The sequence below is a fragment of the Pelobates fuscus genome, chromosome 4 (assembly GCF_036172605.1).
Source record: "Pelobates fuscus isolate aPelFus1 chromosome 4, aPelFus1.pri, whole genome shotgun sequence".
Classification (NCBI taxonomy): Eukaryota; Metazoa; Chordata; class Amphibia; order Anura; family Pelobatidae; genus Pelobates; species Pelobates fuscus.
In genome coordinates, this window is record NC_086320.1 from 376,183,296 (window position 1) to 376,201,812 (window position 18,517).

The 18,517-nt window shown below is 37.4% G+C and overlaps 1 protein-coding gene across 30 annotated transcripts in view; it reads left to right on the forward strand.

Moving 5' to 3' along the window:
* The window catches only part of OBSCN (obscurin, cytoskeletal calmodulin and titin-interacting RhoGEF), a 344,733-nt gene that overhangs the window by 86,409 nt on the left and 239,807 nt on the right, over positions 1–18,517 (forward strand). For all 30 annotated transcript variants that reach the window (XM_063452748.1, XM_063452749.1, XM_063452760.1 and 27 more), the window contains 10 exons: positions 533–694; positions 1,807–1,911; positions 2,608–2,874; positions 3,874–4,143; positions 4,581–4,847; positions 6,834–7,100; positions 7,722–7,988; positions 9,961–10,230; positions 11,299–11,565; positions 16,255–16,521. In XM_063452748.1, coding sequence (XP_063308818.1) covers positions 533–694; positions 1,807–1,911; positions 2,608–2,874; positions 3,874–4,143; positions 4,581–4,847; positions 6,834–7,100; positions 7,722–7,988; positions 9,961–10,230; positions 11,299–11,565; positions 16,255–16,521 — 2,409 coding nt within the window. The remainder of the gene's footprint in view (positions 1–532; positions 695–1,806; positions 1,912–2,607; positions 2,875–3,873; positions 4,144–4,580; positions 4,848–6,833; positions 7,101–7,721; positions 7,989–9,960; positions 10,231–11,298; positions 11,566–16,254; positions 16,522–18,517) is intronic.

Consider the following 18,517-nt stretch of genomic DNA (forward strand, 5'->3'; position numbering starts at 1 on the left):
ACATCCTTCAGCAAAATGAAAGAAAAACGTGGCTTATTAAAAAAAACAAAAACTATCAACCCCCCCCCCCCCTTACTTTTTTAACATTTAGACACGTATGTAAAGTATTCCATACCTTGAGAGAAGTTAGGATATTTGATAGATTTCTCACTGAGAAACCCTACTAACCTAGTTTACTGTGTAACTGTAGCTCACTCTCTCACAGACCCACCATATTTCCCAAAGTATGCAAATGTCATGTTTTGGCAAAATATTTAATGAAATATATTTTTTAAAGGAAGAAACTGTATTTTAGCTATTGAATCCGTTCCAGTCATTTAAATTCTCTCTTTTTTTTTTTTTTTTTAAGAATTGGTATTTCGACCACTTGTTTAATGACTGTGGCTATATCATAAAGCTAGCCATACTGTGATTTCAAGCTAACTAATATGACTATGCATGGTAATATGTATTTGTATGCCAGTACTTTCATTGTGTCATTTGTACTGTACCATGCATGAATCATTCTCCATCCCACTCCATCCAATCACAGCTCGGGAAATACAAATCATTAAGCCACTAGTGGATGTGGAAGTTGTGGAAAAAGAGAGTGCTTCATTCGTCTGCCAAGTGTCTCATGATGATGTCCAAACCCAGTGGTTCAAAAATGATGTAAAACTGAGGGCAGGGGACAATGTTAAGATTCGTCAAGAAGGTAAGTGAATATTCCAGATATTAAATGTAATTAAGGGCACGCCAGGTACTGTAGAATTTGATTATCATAAAAGAAAAAGTCAAGCTCTGGAAGACTTTGGGGCAATAACATTGTACATTCTACAATAAAGTCTGGTGGACCCAACACCATTTTGACTGAAAACCACGCTTGAGGCTTTTGACCATCAATGTGGTCTTTGTTCTACTGGCTTGAGACTTGACCGAGATCTTGGTGTGGGTTTAAACATTGAAACACAGGTTGGCACATTACCTGTATATTGGTAGAACACACAGTGTATACACCACGGAGTTGCAGAGTTTGATGTTTTATTTTCTTAATTAAACACAAACCTAGCAAACCATAACTCTTAGTTTGAGATTATTGTGAAATAAGAAGTATTATTTCCACAATTGTTGTATTATTTTCACAATTGTGTTACAAGCAGTGAATAGCATGCTGGCGGGACTGAGGTTCAGATATCACTAAAATACTGATAATTAGATATATGATAATCACTCTCATATAGAGGTAATAGAAGGCCCGATTACCCCGCTGTAGGTAGAAATGACTGGTAACGTGGCTGTGTCCCAATGAATACAAATATGACAATATACAAAATGAAAGTCAGATAAAATTTGGGATAAGCCAGCATGATTTAAGAATTTTAAACTGATTTATTTTTTTATTATCCAGTGGCAAACTAATCAGCTTAAATCAGCAAATCACAGATCCTGATTGACTGCTGACATCATTAGGTTTACGTAAGACCTTTGTTTCAGTGATTGTCACTGAGGACTTAACAGTTACTATATATGACTGCCTCTGCACAGAAAAAACATTATTTTTCTTGTAGGAATTACAGATAAGTTTGCCATCGGTTTTGGAAAATGAATATTAATCTGTTTAAAATGTATGCTTTGTAAAACTCAGGTGACCGACCTGCCATAAGAAGCACAATTTTATTACAATATCACATTTATTGGTAAAAGTCCATATATTTTGTGAAATATATTAGGAATCCTGTGGATTGTGTAAATGATTAGAATTATAAATATTTATACAGAAAACAGCATAATTTTTAAACTTCTAACAGTGAACTGTTATTTTTTTAGGACGGACCTATTCATTACTTTTCAAGAGTGTGCGCTCTGAAGACGCAGCCGAAATTAAGTTTGTGGCTGAGACAGCAGAATCCCGAGCTCAGCTTAAAATTAAAGGTACCTTACTTCCAGTAATTGCTTTTAAAAATGTCTGAGTAGAACAGTGCTGTTCTCCCATGTGACATTAATACTTTTCCTGACTTGTTATCACATACTGATTATATACCCCGTCTTATGTTACGTTTAAAAGATTTGTTGAGTGATGTAAATATCTGCACTATTTTTATTCAAGAGGCCAACCTTTGCTCCATGAGAGTATCTCTTAACATATCAGGTGGTTCAAATGATTGGTCTCTCGTAGGTGTCGTTTTTTTTGTTAGAATAATAATTTGTTCGTGTTTTACTTGATGAACAGTGGGACCTTCTTTGTCTGCTTTTTCTCTGTTAAGAAGGATAACTTGATGTAATGATAGGGCTTAGTTTGACAGAGCTTACCCATGTAGACCAATGTTCAGGAGGAGATTAAGATGTAACATGTATCATCTCTGTACAGTTTTTAATGATTAGATCATGCAATTGATGTTTTATGTAGTTATACTGGATTTTAATACATTTTCAAGAATTTGTAAGATAAACACAATAGGTTGTTGGTATGTTATAAAGACGAACTTCTATATTTTTGAAAAATATTATAAAAAATGGATTGTGCTTGAAGTCAAATCAGGATAAACAATAATAATACCAATAATAAAAAAAAAAAATTGAGTGACATACTGACATACTGTTATCTGTTAAATTATCTAACATTTGCAGAACTTCCAGTGAAAATAACCAAACCTTTAAGAGACAAGATAGCTATTGAGAAACACAGAGCTTTCCTGGAGTGCCAAGTATCTCGTGAAAATGCCCAAGTGACTTGGTATAAAAAGGGCAGAGAGATTGCCCCGAGTAATAAGTATGAGATTATCAGCCAAGGACTGTACCGGAAGCTCATCATTAACGAGGCTGAGCCTGACGATGAAGATACGTACACCTGCGATGCTGTCGATGATAAGACTTCTGCCAAGCTCCTGGTTGAAGGTAATTCATGATAGATTCCTCTTCTTGCTGACGATACTCCAGGTCAAATAACGATGGAAATGAGGCTAGGATTATACCACAAACTGCTTGAACACTTCTTGTAAATTACTATTTTAAGGTTATCTGCTATACAGTTATAAGGTTATTCCCAAATCTAATAATTCATTAATAATTAGCATTTATAATAGATATCATATTTCTCTCATCACTGGTGCCTCCTTATTAGGTACCCAGTGGTTTCCTAATGCCTAGTGGTTTCTGTCTCCTCTGTTGTTTCTGTCCCCTAATTTAGCTACCAATATATATTTTTAGTGGCCGTTGATGTCTTTACTTCCTGATGGTGTATAATGGTTCTTTTGGGCTAAGTTCTTTATTCCTCATTCTTCAAGTCCTAGTCATGTCTGCTATCGATAAATCCTTTCCTATAGACTTCCCTGGGGTGCATATGGAGTTATGGATGCTAGTTATTCTCAAATATATCTAGTTTAATAATATCTATTCAATACTTATCAGAGTTCCTGCTGCTTACATAGGTTCCTGTTTTACCTGCACCCCTAACTATACCCAACAATAGAAAACATGTTATTCTTACCCCTATTTAGCTGTATACACATCAACCAGGGGAAGTAATATTTCTTGATATCAGACAACATTTTGACATATCAAAAATCACAAAATCACACTGTATCCCAACTTACAGCCAGAGTATGTTCTGTGAAAAGGGATCATTTCCAGAGTTTGTGTCCCAAGTACAGTTTTTGTACATTGTGTCTGGAAAGTATCAGTCATGTACGTGTCTCCTTTTCTCACAGTACTATACTATAGCCTCAGTGGCTTGCTACATTTAAACATCACAGTCACTCATGCAAGAAATCACCTTACAAAATGTATGACTTAGTCTGCAATCTGTTAATGTTATTGTTTTAAATTGTTTTAGATTGGTGGATATAAACCCTACCATGACTTCATATTGTCATTATTTGTTTTCTGTATTTAAAGAGCAATCTATCAATATCGTGAAAGATCTGATGGACGTAGAAGTGACTCAGCCTGAGAAGGCTACATTTGAATGTGCTACATCGATAGTATCCGTAAAACCTCCAAAGTGGACCCTGGGTGGAGATGTCCTTCATGATGGCAATGATATCACAATAGAACAAGATGGGACCACACATCGTCTTATCCTCTGGAAAACATCTCCTGAGATGACTGGGGAAGTCCAATTTCACATTGGAAAATCCAAGTCTTTGGCCAATCTTGTTGTTAAAGGTGATTCATTTTTCAGCAACATCTATCATTGCAATTTGCATAAATATAATTTAAACAAACACGTCTTCTAATTATCTCCTCTAAATTCTGGGTATGCTGCAGGTTTTAGAACCTGCTGGTTGCTGATTTTTTTTGTCATAAATTCAGTGCCTGATCTCACTATATGAGTGACGCCAGTTAACAGTAGGAACCAGGCTTTAGTGGCTGTGGTGTTTGAGTGTTTCTTTAATTCATGCAACTTTTCCCACTGGTTGCATAAGCAGTATTTTATTCCCAAAAATAGTAATTTTGAAAAAAATAATTTTAACCATTAAAATGGGTTGAGTTGGAAATATAAGGTCTGAGAGCCCTTCATGTTTTGTGCCTGCCATCAAGAAAGGACTTACTATGTAAAACTGTATTTGCATTTTCAATATATCTGTTTTCTGTTCTAACAGATATCCCAATAAAGGTTGTGCAGCAAATTGAAGATAAGACCATCAATGAGAATCAGACTGTGATACTGTCATGTGAATTCAAACCTCCTCCCAAACTTGTAGAATGGTACCACGGCAAAAATCCAGTAGAGCCTTCAGAAAGATTCAAAATGAAGCAAGACAGGAACACCGCTGAGTTAAGAATAATCAAGGTTAATCCCGATGATGCGGGTGTGTACACATGCAAAGCTGGAAATGTGGAGACCTCTGGCACACTGACTGTAAAAGGTAGGAGTGCTTTATGCGTGTACTTTTCATCAATGTTGCCACTTAAAAGAACACTATAGTGTTAGGAATACAGGCATGTATAAAATAGTTAATTAAACACTACAGTATTTAAACTAGAAAAGCTACAATTTCTGGGGAAATTGTGTGAAGTGTTCTTGCCTCCACCAGTAGTCTACAACTGGAGTGGGTGGAGTAACTATTATTTATTTATTTATATAGCACATTTAATTGCAACGTTGTTGCCCAAAGTGCTTCACAGTTACATTAAAACATACAGTTATAAAAACATTAGCAGGTGCAAAAGGCTCTGTCTATGACATCACTTGCTGCTGCAGCCTGGCACAGGTCAGAGTATTTTGACGGTTGCCATCTTCAAATGGTCATATTTTAAAAACTATAAATCCTACAGTGAAGAGCTTTATATTGTGAGAATCACAAGACCCAAACCTACATTTTGATGTATAGTATGTCTCTGAGATATAAACAATGAAGGCACAGTCACAGTTTAGAAATTGCCCTTCAAATGTGAGCCCTTCAGTCTTGATGATCTCAGCCAATCCAATGCTTTCCCATAGAGAGACTATTGTGCATGCACGGCAAAATGCCATGCTGTACCAATCAGCATCTGCTCATATAGTTGCATTTAATCAATACACTATGCAGCACTGACCCAGGAAACACCTCCAGTGGTCGTCTGAGTGACTGCACCTAGAGGTGCCCCTAGGCAGCAGTGTAAACATTGCATTTTCTCTGAAAAGATAGTGTTTAGATTAAAAGGCCTGCAGGGATATGCTATAGACACCACAACCATTACATTAGTGGTTCTGGTCACTATATTGTCCCTTTACTATATAAGGTAAAATACACCATACCTTACTGGGCACTGGCACGATGGGGTGAAATGATTCCTAATGACACTCCATTACACCTTACTCATTCCATCTGGCAAGAAAAAAGTGGATTTAAAACAGTTCTCTGACCCCACCCCTGTACTGGCAAGATAGTTATGTCATAACTCCAGTCTCAGCTCCTCCCATGTACTGGCAAGAGAGTTATGTCATAACTCCAGTCTCAGCTCCTCCCATGTACTGGCAAGAGAGTTATGTCATAACTCCAGTCTCAGCTTCTCCCATGTACTGGCAAGAGAGTTATGTCATAACTCCAGTCTCAGCTCCTTCCATGTACTGGCAAGAGAGTTATGTCATAACTCCAGTCTCAGCTTCTCCCATGTACTGGAAAGAGAGTTATGTCATAACTCCAGTCTCAGCTCCTCCCATGTACTGGCAAGAGAGTTATGTCATAACTCCAGTCTCAGCTCCTCCCATGTACTGGCAAGAGAGTTATGTCGTAACTCCAGTCTCAGCTCCTCCCATGTGCTGGCAATAGCAATGAAACATAGAGATTTCAATTAGGCAGAGGAAACTGATTGCAATAAAAATAGCAGATGAAAGGGGACATCAGCTGTTATTGATCAAATGCAAATTAAAATAATACATGAAAAGGTGGCACAACAATTAAGAATATTTTAGAAGGAGTGGTATAGCAAGCACAGATTATGGTAAGAGTGTAGTATGGTATGTAATTTTTTATCAAATTACAAAATATCGAAATACTTTAGAGGTGATGAAAACGTGAAAGTGTATATTTTTGCAGTGTATTTTTGTATTCAAGGAATTAATAAACTATAATGAGTCACAATGCATATCTTGTAATTTCACTCTGGCTCCTCATCTGCCCTCAGTTTAATCTCAGGAATTCTATTGGATGGAAATGTTGTGCTGTGCTCCTCCCCCTTGTTGTTGCAGCTTTCTATTGGTCTCCTTTATCAGCTCATTCCTTCTAAGGCTGATAGTTGTAAGGGCTTTCTGTAATATAACTGGGCAAAAATGATATTACGGGAAAGTTGACAATATGAAAATGAATGTTTGTTGAGGAGATTTAACTAAATAGATGTTCTGTCTTATAAGTGGTTATTGTTTTGTTTAGCTCGTGATGTAAAAGTATTGAAACCTCTGGCTAATGTAGAGGTGGAGGAGGAAAACTCGGTGACATTTTCGTGTGAGTTGTCCCACGATGATGAAGAGGCTGAATGGTTTCTTAATGATACCCTCCTCTACTCAAACAACTTTAATGACATTAAGAAGATAGGAGGACATCACACTCTGACTCTAAAGCAGGTGGCACCTGGGGATTCTGGGACAGTGAGCTTCAAGACCAAGAAACTGTCTCTCAGTGCAGACCTGAAGGTCAAAGGTGGGTGGACTTTATGGGATTATGCAATTGCTTGTTTTTTTCTCTATTAATTCAATTCAGGAGCAATGGCAACATGTAGCAAACTGGAAGATCTAGAACATTTAAATCCATGTTTCAGAAATTTTAAAATGTGGCACTTTGGTTTCAATCTTTCTTGAACAATTGTTGGGAGCTGTTTTGCTGTTGTTGATTTTACATAGTTTTTTTTAGATCCCTATCTGACTATATTATGTTTCATTTTTCAAATTTTGAAGCTATTGTTGGGCAAATGTTGGAACTCTTTCTTATTGGGCTTCACATCATGCTGATATCAGAATGAATGTTATGTTACCTTATGGGTGATTGAGGTTAGCCAGATATCACCCAGCAGTCACTTGACACAGTGAATTGCAAACATTGTTTAAGAGGGTTTCATCACTGTAAGCTAATTGACCTCATGTGATGGCTTTCAGGGCATTTCAAGTTCATCTTTTGGTTAAGAACATTAGGTACAATTCAGAAAAAAGTCCATAACATAAAGCATTACTCACTGTACTGTATCAATAAATGCAAAATTGGTTTCAGTTTATGTATTTATTTAAAAAAATGTTTATGTTAATGGTCCTGGTGTTCTGCTTGTAGAAAAGCCAGCTGTATTTATGAAGTCCCTCGATGATGCTGTAGGGGAGGAACGGGGAGTAATCACTCTACAATGTGAAGTTTCCAAACCCAACGTGAAGCCTGAATGGAAGAAAAATGATGTGGTTTTACCAAATGGTGACAAATACCAGCAGATCCAGGCAGGGAAATCTGTGCGTTTGGTCATACATGACTTGAACAAAATGGATGCTGGACTCTACATATGTGATATCGGCACTGACATTGCAAAGTCAAAAGTCAGTGTGCAAGGTATGTCATAACAGATCCGTTTTCTGCCTACTTATCAATATATGAATAATAAAAAATGTTTTGTCTTAAATATTACCTCACTGAGAATCATGGGAAATGTAACTCTTATATAGCAGGGCGCCATAGTTACAAAACTCTGTAATAATCCTTAAAGCTAGTGTGTAACAACTTCACTGCTCTGCCAATATTTAGCATTTTTATTTAAAAAAAATTAATAAATTTGAATGCCATGGTTATTTTTGTCTCAATATAATAATGATCTGGCAGATGAGACAAATATGTTGGTAAAAAAAAACATATATTTAGTGGTTCTGATGAAGTGTGAAGTTTCAAGATGGTTGGGTGGTAGACTCTACACATGGAATTTGAAACTGGCCAATTAACCTTATGTACTCAAGTCAACGCCTGACCCAGTACGACATCATGCCCTGTTCAACACCTTAAGTCTTCAGATATATGTAATTGAGAAACCATAACCATTTTAGAGATGTCTGACTGCACCTCCTGATACTGTTTACTAATGACAACCCTAGAAGACCTCACAGTATCAGCCCATCTTTTAGGGCATACACAGTGTGATGGCCCAAAGCAAAGCTAATGGGTTATGTCACAAATCTTGCTACATTAGACTCACATGTCTGTGGGGTGTACACCCAGAAAGTGAAGTGATTTTTTAGCATGCCCAAAATCTTGACATGCTTTGTTGCTCTGTCTCTACACAGCATCTTCAGCCATCAAGAAAGAAAGTGAAAATCTACTGTAGAACTAATGATAAACAGAGCATGTTTTTATTTCTGCCATAGACTGATTACTAGCTCTTACAGCCACAATAGATGTTTATTTCACTTTCTTTATTGCAACAAAAACTTAATGGGGATGCATTCCCCCTGAACATATAGATAAGCCTCCACTGCATCTATGAGCAAGTATACCATCTTATCTATTCCCTAAATGTTCAAGACCCTCACTGTTATCTTTGACCATATCTTCACCAATCAACACTAGTCTTCACTGACCCTTAATTCTTCCCCTCGCTTAATTTCTTAGTATTAACTTCCATATTCCAATCACCTTAGTAGTATGTTAAATCTCACACGTTATTGTGTTTTGAAGCAAGGTACACGCATACTTCTCCTATTAATATATATTAAACTTATCACCATGACATTCAAATCTAGAAACCGAAAGTAGCATTGACCCAAGAAATGGGAAGCACAAACCTCAACAATTGCAAACCTATTTTAATCATTTTATTTGGAGTGCAAATGAGAAAGAGACAACCTAATTTTTAAAATTATTTTTGAAGTATATCACAGAAAAAAAAACCTGAATCAGAACAAACTAATAATATTAATAATAAGATGCAAAACTCCACCTAATATAGATTCAAAACATGGTTATTTGTCATGTTTATTTGTTTGCTAAATAAACTGCACCAATCCACCTCCTCCACCCGCCTTACTGCTTCGTGGCAGTCCCCCTCAGCATCTAAACTAATAGTAAATAGAGAAAGTTACATGAAAGATAAATATATTGGAATCCCTGAGTAAAAGACTATGTAGCGTCCGCTTGACGCACGTTTCAACGCTCAAATGCACCTTTCTCAAGAATTGGATTGGATTTTTCTTAGTTACTAAAATTAGTTCAGGTATGGGCTACAGGGAAATTACGCACTGCTTCCTAACCATTAATACAACAATTCACCTGATTTGTCCACCTGTACAAAAATAGCTCACTTTGTGTACAGTGGCTGGGTAAATGCTAAAAGTACTACCTGCCATCATCCACATGGAGAAATGGGTTTGTGTTTTATTGTTTTATATATTTATGTAGTTTGCATAATAGGTTGAACTTCATTTATTTCTTTTTTTAAGTGTCTTGACTTTTATAATTCCCGCATTGATCTATAATTAATTAGAATTAAGTATCATTCTTCAACCCTCACTGTAAAGGTTGTTTTTGTGTTTTCCAGAACTCAACATTGGAATCACCAAGCGCTTGAAGAGCACTGAGGCCAGAGAGGAGGAAAGCTGTCTCTTTGAGTGTGTTCTCTCTCATGAGAGTATTGATGATTGCTTCTGGACTCTGAATGGCCAGAACGTTGAGAATGATGAGCGGTTTGATGTCTCCAATAAGGGGCGAAAATATTTACTTAATATCAAGGAAGTGAGAGCCAGTGATGCAGGCGAAGTAGTCTTTGTAGCTCGAAACTTGAATTCCAAGGCTTCACTTACTGTAAAAGGTAAATCTTGCCCTAGTTAATGCCTCACTCAGCAAGGAAACCTTAGAATTCCTTTAACATTCTAAATAAAGCCCCATTTTCACAAGCTTTCCAAATGATTCAATAATATTATAAAAACTTTCCAAGCTATTTATCTACCAATGACACCAATGACGGGAATTCTCGTAGATTAATAATTTGGAAAGTAATTCTAACAGTATTGAATTATTTAATACTGATTGATTTAATATTGTTGCATAAGCTTTTCAAATGATTTAATATTTTTAGATAAACGTTTAAAGTGATTTAATATTATGAATATTTTTTACTTTGTAATATTTCGATTTTTTTTCGATACATGATGTTTTTGATATTGAATACACTGGAAAATATATTTAAAACATCTTAAATCATTTGAAAAACTCAAAAAATAGTAAAATGAGGCCCAACTTAGGAATTCATTAAAAATGTATTACATTACCCCAAAAACCCACTTTTAACAAATATATTAAAAAATACCAGAATGATTGGTTTCAAATCCATGCGCTTCAAGGAATTCCACTGTATTCTTTCCACTGAAAAACATGAGATATCTTCTTAGGGGGACCATAAATATATCAGGGTAATTTCATAAAGTGAAAATTCAAGTTGAATTCAAAGTGATTTTCAAATTTAAGGCCAGAGTTAAAGTACGTCTCCCTGGGACAATGTTTTCCAGTTCCAGTATTTTGACTTTAAATTTGAATTTCTCTTTTTAAAATCTCACTGTAGTGAATATCCCTGTATGTGTAATGTTAAGCATTTTGGAATTACAGGAAGATTTCAAAGGCTAAATTGTGGCTATAAAGTCCTGTCTATGACATACGCCTGCAAACAGCAACTAATTTCAAAATGGACATAGATGAGTGCGATTTTTGCCTAGTTTAACCATCATTATATCATGCTAATGCAACCAACAATTTCCAGATTATTATTATCTACTTTTTTTAAATTCAGGCAAAAGTTAGAAAAGAAAAAACTCAACAGTTTAGAAAGACTTAAAAAAGGTAACCACTGGGTGTCTGTCTGTCTTTCTTTTTTTTTTTTTAGAAAAACCTGCAGTGATAACAAAACCACTGGAAGATAAAACTGTGACAGCTGGAGAAGACATTGTCCTAAAATGTGAGCTATCTAAAGAAGACACCGTTATAAAGTGGTCCAAAGATGGCAAGGTCCTGAAGAAAAGTCAAAAATATGAAGTGGTCCTTGAAGGAACAGAGTCTAGGTTAATTATCCACGAAGTGACATTGAAGGACTCTGGAGAGTACATGTGTGAAACCAGCATCTCCAAGACCAAAGCCACAGTTCAAATCTCAGGTATGACAAGAATCCAGCTGAGTAGCCAAACGAGTCCAAAGGGACGTTTAGTTAGCATGTATATATAAAAGTAGCATGACTGTGTCACAGTGGTTGTGATTATCTATAGAATAGTTTTCACCATGTGTGTGCCAGTTGCATCATATTGGAAAAAAGATAATTTACGTTTTTATGCATTGATAAAGTAAAAAAGGAACTACTTTTTGACTTTACTATGTAATTTTGGAATTCAGACCAGATTCCCTATGAGGGTTAAGCACCCCACCCAGCCCCAAGCTTCAGAGACCCATTTGTAGGTGCCCACAGGTATATATTGGAGGTGTTTTTGGATAGTAATGTCACTTTTATAAGTATTATTATTATTGTAATTTATATAACGCCAACAGATTCCGTAGCTTTACAATATTATTAGAGGGGGTATTTGTCTATAAATAGGACAATTACAAAAAAACTTACAGAAACAAAGGGTTGAAGAGGGCCCTGCTCAAACGAGCTTACAGTCTATAGGAGGTGGGGTATAAAACACATTAAGACAGGGAATAGAAGTCAAATTAGGGGGAGTGGAGCAGAGCTGGAGGAGAGAGTAGAGTGCCGCCCTTTAGGAGAGAGCAAGAGGCAGGTATGTGAGGTAGAGGTTAGTCTGGGAGGGCATAGGCTTTCCTAAAGAAATAAGGTTTAAGGCACTTCTTAAATGATTGAAGACTAGGGGAGAGTCTGATGGTGGTAGTCAGGCTATTCCATAGGATGTGAGCCACCCACGAAAACTCCTGCAAGCGCGAGTTGGCCGTACGGATACGAGCAGCAGACAGAAGAAGGTCACGGGCAGAGCGGAGAGACCAAGAAGGGGCATACCTATGGATCTGTAAGGAGATATAAGAGGGGCTAAGAGTATTCAGTGCTTTATAGGTATGGGTTAGCATTTTGAATTGACTCCTATAGGATACAGGAAGCCAATGTAAGGACTGACAGAGGGGTGAGGTGTGAGAGGACCGACTAGAGAGGAAAATCAGTTTGGTGGCAGCATTCATTACAGACTGTAGCGGGGCAATACGGCTATTGGGAAGACCAATAAGGAGAGAGTTACAATAATCCATGCGAGAGATTACTAGAGCATGGACAAGCTCTTTAGTAGCATCTTGTGTAAGAAAGGGGTGGATGCTGGTGATGTTTTTGAGGTGGAATTGGCATGATTTGACAACAGACTGGATGTGAGGCTCAAAGGTGAGGCCAGAATCAAAAGTAACACCCAGACAACGTGCTTGTATGGATGGGCTGATATGGGTGCCACCAATCTGAAGGGAGAGGAGGATTAATATTAGGAGGAGGAAAGACAAGACGTTCTGTTTTGGAAAGATTCAGTTTCAGAAAGCAGGAGGACATCCAATCAGAGATAGAAGAAAGGCAAGAGGTGACACGTTGCAGGACATCAGGGGAGAGGTCTGGGGACGAGAGATATATCTGGGTGTCATCAGCGTACAGGTGGTATTTGAATCCAAAAGAGGTAATAAGCTTGCGAAGAGAGGCAGTGTAAAGAGAAAATAGAAGGGGACCAAGGACAGAGCCTTGAGGGACTCCAACTGAGACAGGACGAACAGTGGAGGTATCATTAGAAAAGGAGACGCTGACTGAGCATTGGGAGAGATAGGAGGAAAACCATGAGAGGACAGAGTCACAGAGGTCGAGTGATTGAAGAGTTTGGAGAAGGAGAACATGATCAACAGTGTCAAAAGCAGCGGAGAGGTAAAGAAGTATTAGTATGGAGTAGTGACCTTTGGATTTAGCTGTGATAATGTCATTAGTGACTTTGATAAGGGCAGTCTCAGTAGAGTGGAGGGGGCGGAAGCCGGACTGAAGAAGGTCGAGGAGAGAGTAGGAGTTGAGCAAGCAGGCCAGACGGGTGAAGACTAGTCTTTCAAGAAGCTTTGAGGAAAAAGGGAGTAGGGGTATAGTTAGAGGGGGAGGACGGGTCGAGACATGTTTTTTTTAAGATGGGTACTACAGTAGCATGTTTCAGGACAGCAGGAACAGTGCCAGAAGAAAGAGAGCAGTTGAAGATGTGTGTTAAGGAGGGCACAATACAAGAAGAGAGAGATCTAATAAGGTGAGATGGGACAGGATCAAGTGGGCAAGTAATAATAATAATAATATTCATAGCGCAGATATACAGTTTGCGTTGTGAGTGTATTCATTCAAATACTATCGCTTTAATTGTTTAGTTTTGACACTGTTTTTAATGGATTTTATCACATTAATTTTGCATTCCATATACTCACAATGCTCTTATAATAAATTAATTATATGCACTGTGACGGAACGCTGGTACGCCATCACTTGGGCACTGGGCATAGGGGAATGGGGAACAGGCAAATACCGGGACTGGGGGTGTCACATAGAGAGATTGTCACATAGATGAGGGATGTTACACAGACTGTCACATAGATATAGAGACTGTCACATAGACACAGAGACTGTCACATAGACACAGAGATTGTCACACAGGTATAGAGATTGTCACACAGATATAGAGACATAGACACAGAGATATAGAGATTGTCACACAGATATAGAGACATAGACACAGAGATATAGAGATTGTCACACAGATATAGATACATAGACACAGAGATATAGAGATTGTCACACAGATATAGAGACATAGACACAGAGATTGTCGCATAGATACAGAGACTGTCACATAGACACTGGGGTTGTCACATAGAGAGACTGTGTGGCCACATGGGTGGGAACTGGGACGCTCCCCTTTTGTGACTCAGGGAGCCGAGTCACCTATTGTTGATTGCGGTTTTTTTTTTAGTGTGTAAAAAAAAATAGCTAGATTTCCGGAATATTATATAAACTCCGTGGGCGCCTGGGAGAGTTGGGATGTCTGCACACTGGCACACACACACAAATTGCAGTTTACATATTGTTAACCACCCCCCTGCTTACATACTTTTGGTTGCAAGGAGGTGGCTTCCTGGGGCAGGCTAATCCTGATGGGAGTCTAAAGCTACAGAACTCTCCCGCCTCCTCTCTCAATGTTCTCCCAGCCCGAGTAACAGTCACTTTCTCCCAGCACTCCCTGCAACATTAAAGGGGCCTGGTCTGCCAAAGGCCTGACCAGTCCCCTGATCAGGTAGTAGGAGCTGCACTATTTTCTCGAGGGCGGGAGGCAATTGCCCCACTGACCCCCCACCCTGATCCACCATTGCAAGTGGTCTGGGTGCCTGTAGTGTCCTTTTACCCCAATATGGCCATATGATGAAACTGAATCCCCATATTAGTTTGCTGAGATAGGCGATTTTAAGTAGCCTTATAAGAATGAAACATGTATTTTTAGGCGTGCGCTGTAATTTAATCTGTAGGATGAGTGCATTAATAAAGGCAGAATTGTGTACTGTTATGTAGAGTATTTTATGAATTATAAGTCTCTGTCAAGCTGTAACGCACATTATCTGAACTTTGAAACATAGTAATAGGAGAAAAAAAGTTGCAATTAGAATTTTTACCTTTTTTTTTGTTGTTCTATAAAAAACAAGAACGTTTATACATCTTATAAATACTAGGCAGGAATAAAAGAATCTGAATTTTAGGGATATTCACTAAATGGATCATAATCTCACGATATTCGGTGTGATTTGTTAGGAAAGAAAAGTAAATTCAAAGGGGATTTTTTAAAACGTTGTACTGGAATAGCAATGCATAAAAAATTATTTCTGTTTGACTATTTTGAACAAATTTTATATTCATTTTAAATTCACATTGAATTCCCAACATTTAACATATTGCTGGGTAACACTAAATGTTATAGAGAGTACGCCATTATCTGTACATTATGCCTTATGCAACGCTGAAAGAGCTCCTCTGATTTTTCTATATTTATAGTATTTTTATAAACTCTGAAGTGGAAAATTAATTATGTGTTGGATCCAAATCAACCAGTTCTAAATGGAACATGCGCTCATTACAAAAACAAATTCCTGTGCGTTAAAGTGACATTTTGGCACTGCTATAGATCCTTTATTATACTTTATCATACTTGATAAAGGCTCTATAGCAAAGTTGAAGCGTCACTTTCATAAAAATCTCCTCACTTTATTAATTCACACAGTGCACACAGAAATGTTTTTTTCTCTGTGTGGTATTTGTGATTGGCCACTCACCACCATCCCCCATGCCTCCCCCCGCTCTGGCCACAGCTCAACCTGCTTCCAGTAAGGCGATTTCCGCTTGATAAAAAAAAACAACTAGATTACTATATAACTGTGTAACTATGAAGTGATTTTTGAGTACAGATCATACACATATGTCCTTTATAGCAAGATCTAATGTTTAGACTTTAATCTCCTGTTCTGTTAATTGCCTGCTGGTGCCTGCAGTAACCTCCTGGGTATGATCAAAGATAAATTTAACAGATCAGTAGATGATAACTTCTAAAGTAAACACACTGTGTTGTCATATCCGAAACTAAAACGGTGTTTCATATAGGCTGTTCCAGTCACAGCCAGTGGTGGTGAGGCTATGGCTACATGAACAAAATGAAAAGTGATGTAAGTCCTAAATGACAGAGAAATGATTAGTGATACTTCAGGGACATGATCTATACACTAAAACTGCTCAATTAAGCATTCCATTTAGTAAGGACACCTGTTCGATCATGATTGTTTTTTGTGTTTTTTGTTATTTTAGAAAAGCCAAATAGGTTTGTCAAGGATATTTCTGATATAAAAGAGGAAGAGGGAGAGACGGCCGTATTCACCTGTGAAACAGAAAAATCTGCGACCAAAGTGACGTGGAGAAAAGGAATAGCAGAACTCAAGCCAAGTAAGAAGTATGAAATCAACCAGAAAGGCAATGTCCTCAGTCTGACCATCAATGAATTGGAGAAGGGAGACAGTGACCACTACACGTGTGACATCGGGGATGCAAAGACTAAAGCCACCCTCACAGTGACAGGTATGGATAAAATGAAAAGGACCCCACAACTTAATATATTCTTCATTTAGGGCAGTTTTAATGGAAATTACGCCCGTTCTTACTAAAACACCATTGTCAAATATCATAAAACCCTTTCCTTTTATATTTACAGGTATTTTTATATTTTATATTTACATATTTACAGTCTATTTTTAAAGACTCTGTTGATAAATATTTTTCTTTATACTGTTTATGCTTTTTGATGGCTTGTTTGTTTCCTGACCCCCAAAAAATATGCAAAAAATATATTTAGATGGCTAATTAAAAACGTTAATTAGTTATTACATGATACTTATGAGAAATATTCTTGTGGCTTTTCATGATATCTTAAACCAAAGCTAAAACCAAAGCTAACATGTTAAACTTCCCTAGAACCACCGCTGCACCTCCACCTTGAAGATTGGTTCATTTCTTCTTTGCTACCAGTTATTGACTCAATTCAAATTAAAGTGCACCTGGTTTTCTTCTAGTATTTGGCATACTTCACAAGTGTTGGTGGTGGATTTCAAAGAAGGCCTTCCAATTGGAGAAAAGTATCAAATCTCTGGGTTTAGATATTTCAATGCTTTGTGTTCTTGTAGGCCATACACTTTTCTTAGTAGGAGATCTTAAGGATGTGGATGTCTATGAAGGAGAAAGGGCCACCTTTAAAAGTCAGATTTCCCCCGCACATTACAAACATTCACAGTGGTTTTTGGATAAGCCACCTTTACATACCAATGAGGCTAATAACATTCAGTCTCTGCCTAATGGATACCGTATACTCACTTTAAATCAGCTAACCTCAAAAGACTGTGGCACTGTCACATTTGAAGTTTGTGATCAGTAAACATCAGCAAAATTGGTAGTGAAAGGTTATAGTATGTAAACCTAGATAGGTATTTACAACTCAGGCACTGTCAGGATTACAGTATGATCCAGCACGTAGAATTGTGTAACACAGAGGACTGATAGGTAACATATACCGGACCTTAGAATGGCCGGACTAACGTACCAAAGAATAGTTAGAAATAGCCGAGGTCAAGGGATACAGAAAGAGACACAACGATAAGGAAAAGCCAGGAGTCAGGGATGCCAGAAAACAGGGAAGTCAAAAACAATGCCAAAGTCAAAATACCAGAATTACCAGAATCAATAACGCGCTCTCAGACAACCACAAGGGAAACCACGACAGGGCACTGAGCAGGATGAGAACTGGGCCCAAATACCCCTCCTCTGGATCTGATAGGGTGTAAATTTGGAAGCACTGAAGTTAGCACTTTTGTTGCTGTTAAGGGTAAGGCCTCTTGAGTAGAATTTTTGGCCTGAACAAAAACTAATAAAAACATATTTGTGAGAACTCATCAGATCACTGCAACACAACAACTAGTACACGTCATTCTGGAAAAGCTAACTTTTTGAAAAATATGATGGACATGTTAATACAAAATAAAAAGACAATGATGTCACCCAGTATTAGTTTCAATGAAATATTTCTTCAAATCTTAATGCAGGTTTAAAAAAAATAAAGAGATGAATAAAACATTAGTTACAGAGTCAGGAGAGAGCATCTGTAGAAGATGATAATGCATTCCTTGGTGGCACTTCAAAGACGTATTTACAGACAGATTGAGGAAATGCTTCAAGCTTGTTTTACTTTCTCTTTGCTTTTCTGAACGTGTCATGGATACCAGACGCAGAATGTCCATTTTTTAAATTTCTGCATACATGTTGCTTTTTCTGCTAAGTTCTTACATTTTTTTTCTTGTTGAGGTCGATTTCCTGCAAGAATTCTTGACGTAGTCTTCTTATTGCCATAACTAATCATGCATTTGTTTCGTCTTGTTGAATTATTAATGATAGCAACTGACAAAGAAACATGTTACACATTTTATTCCATTATCTTTTGTTCTTACATTTAACTTAATTTCCTGTGATCCTAATTACTATTTTCTCCCTACTTTGCATGGAGTATCCAATTGCTGTCATATTAATA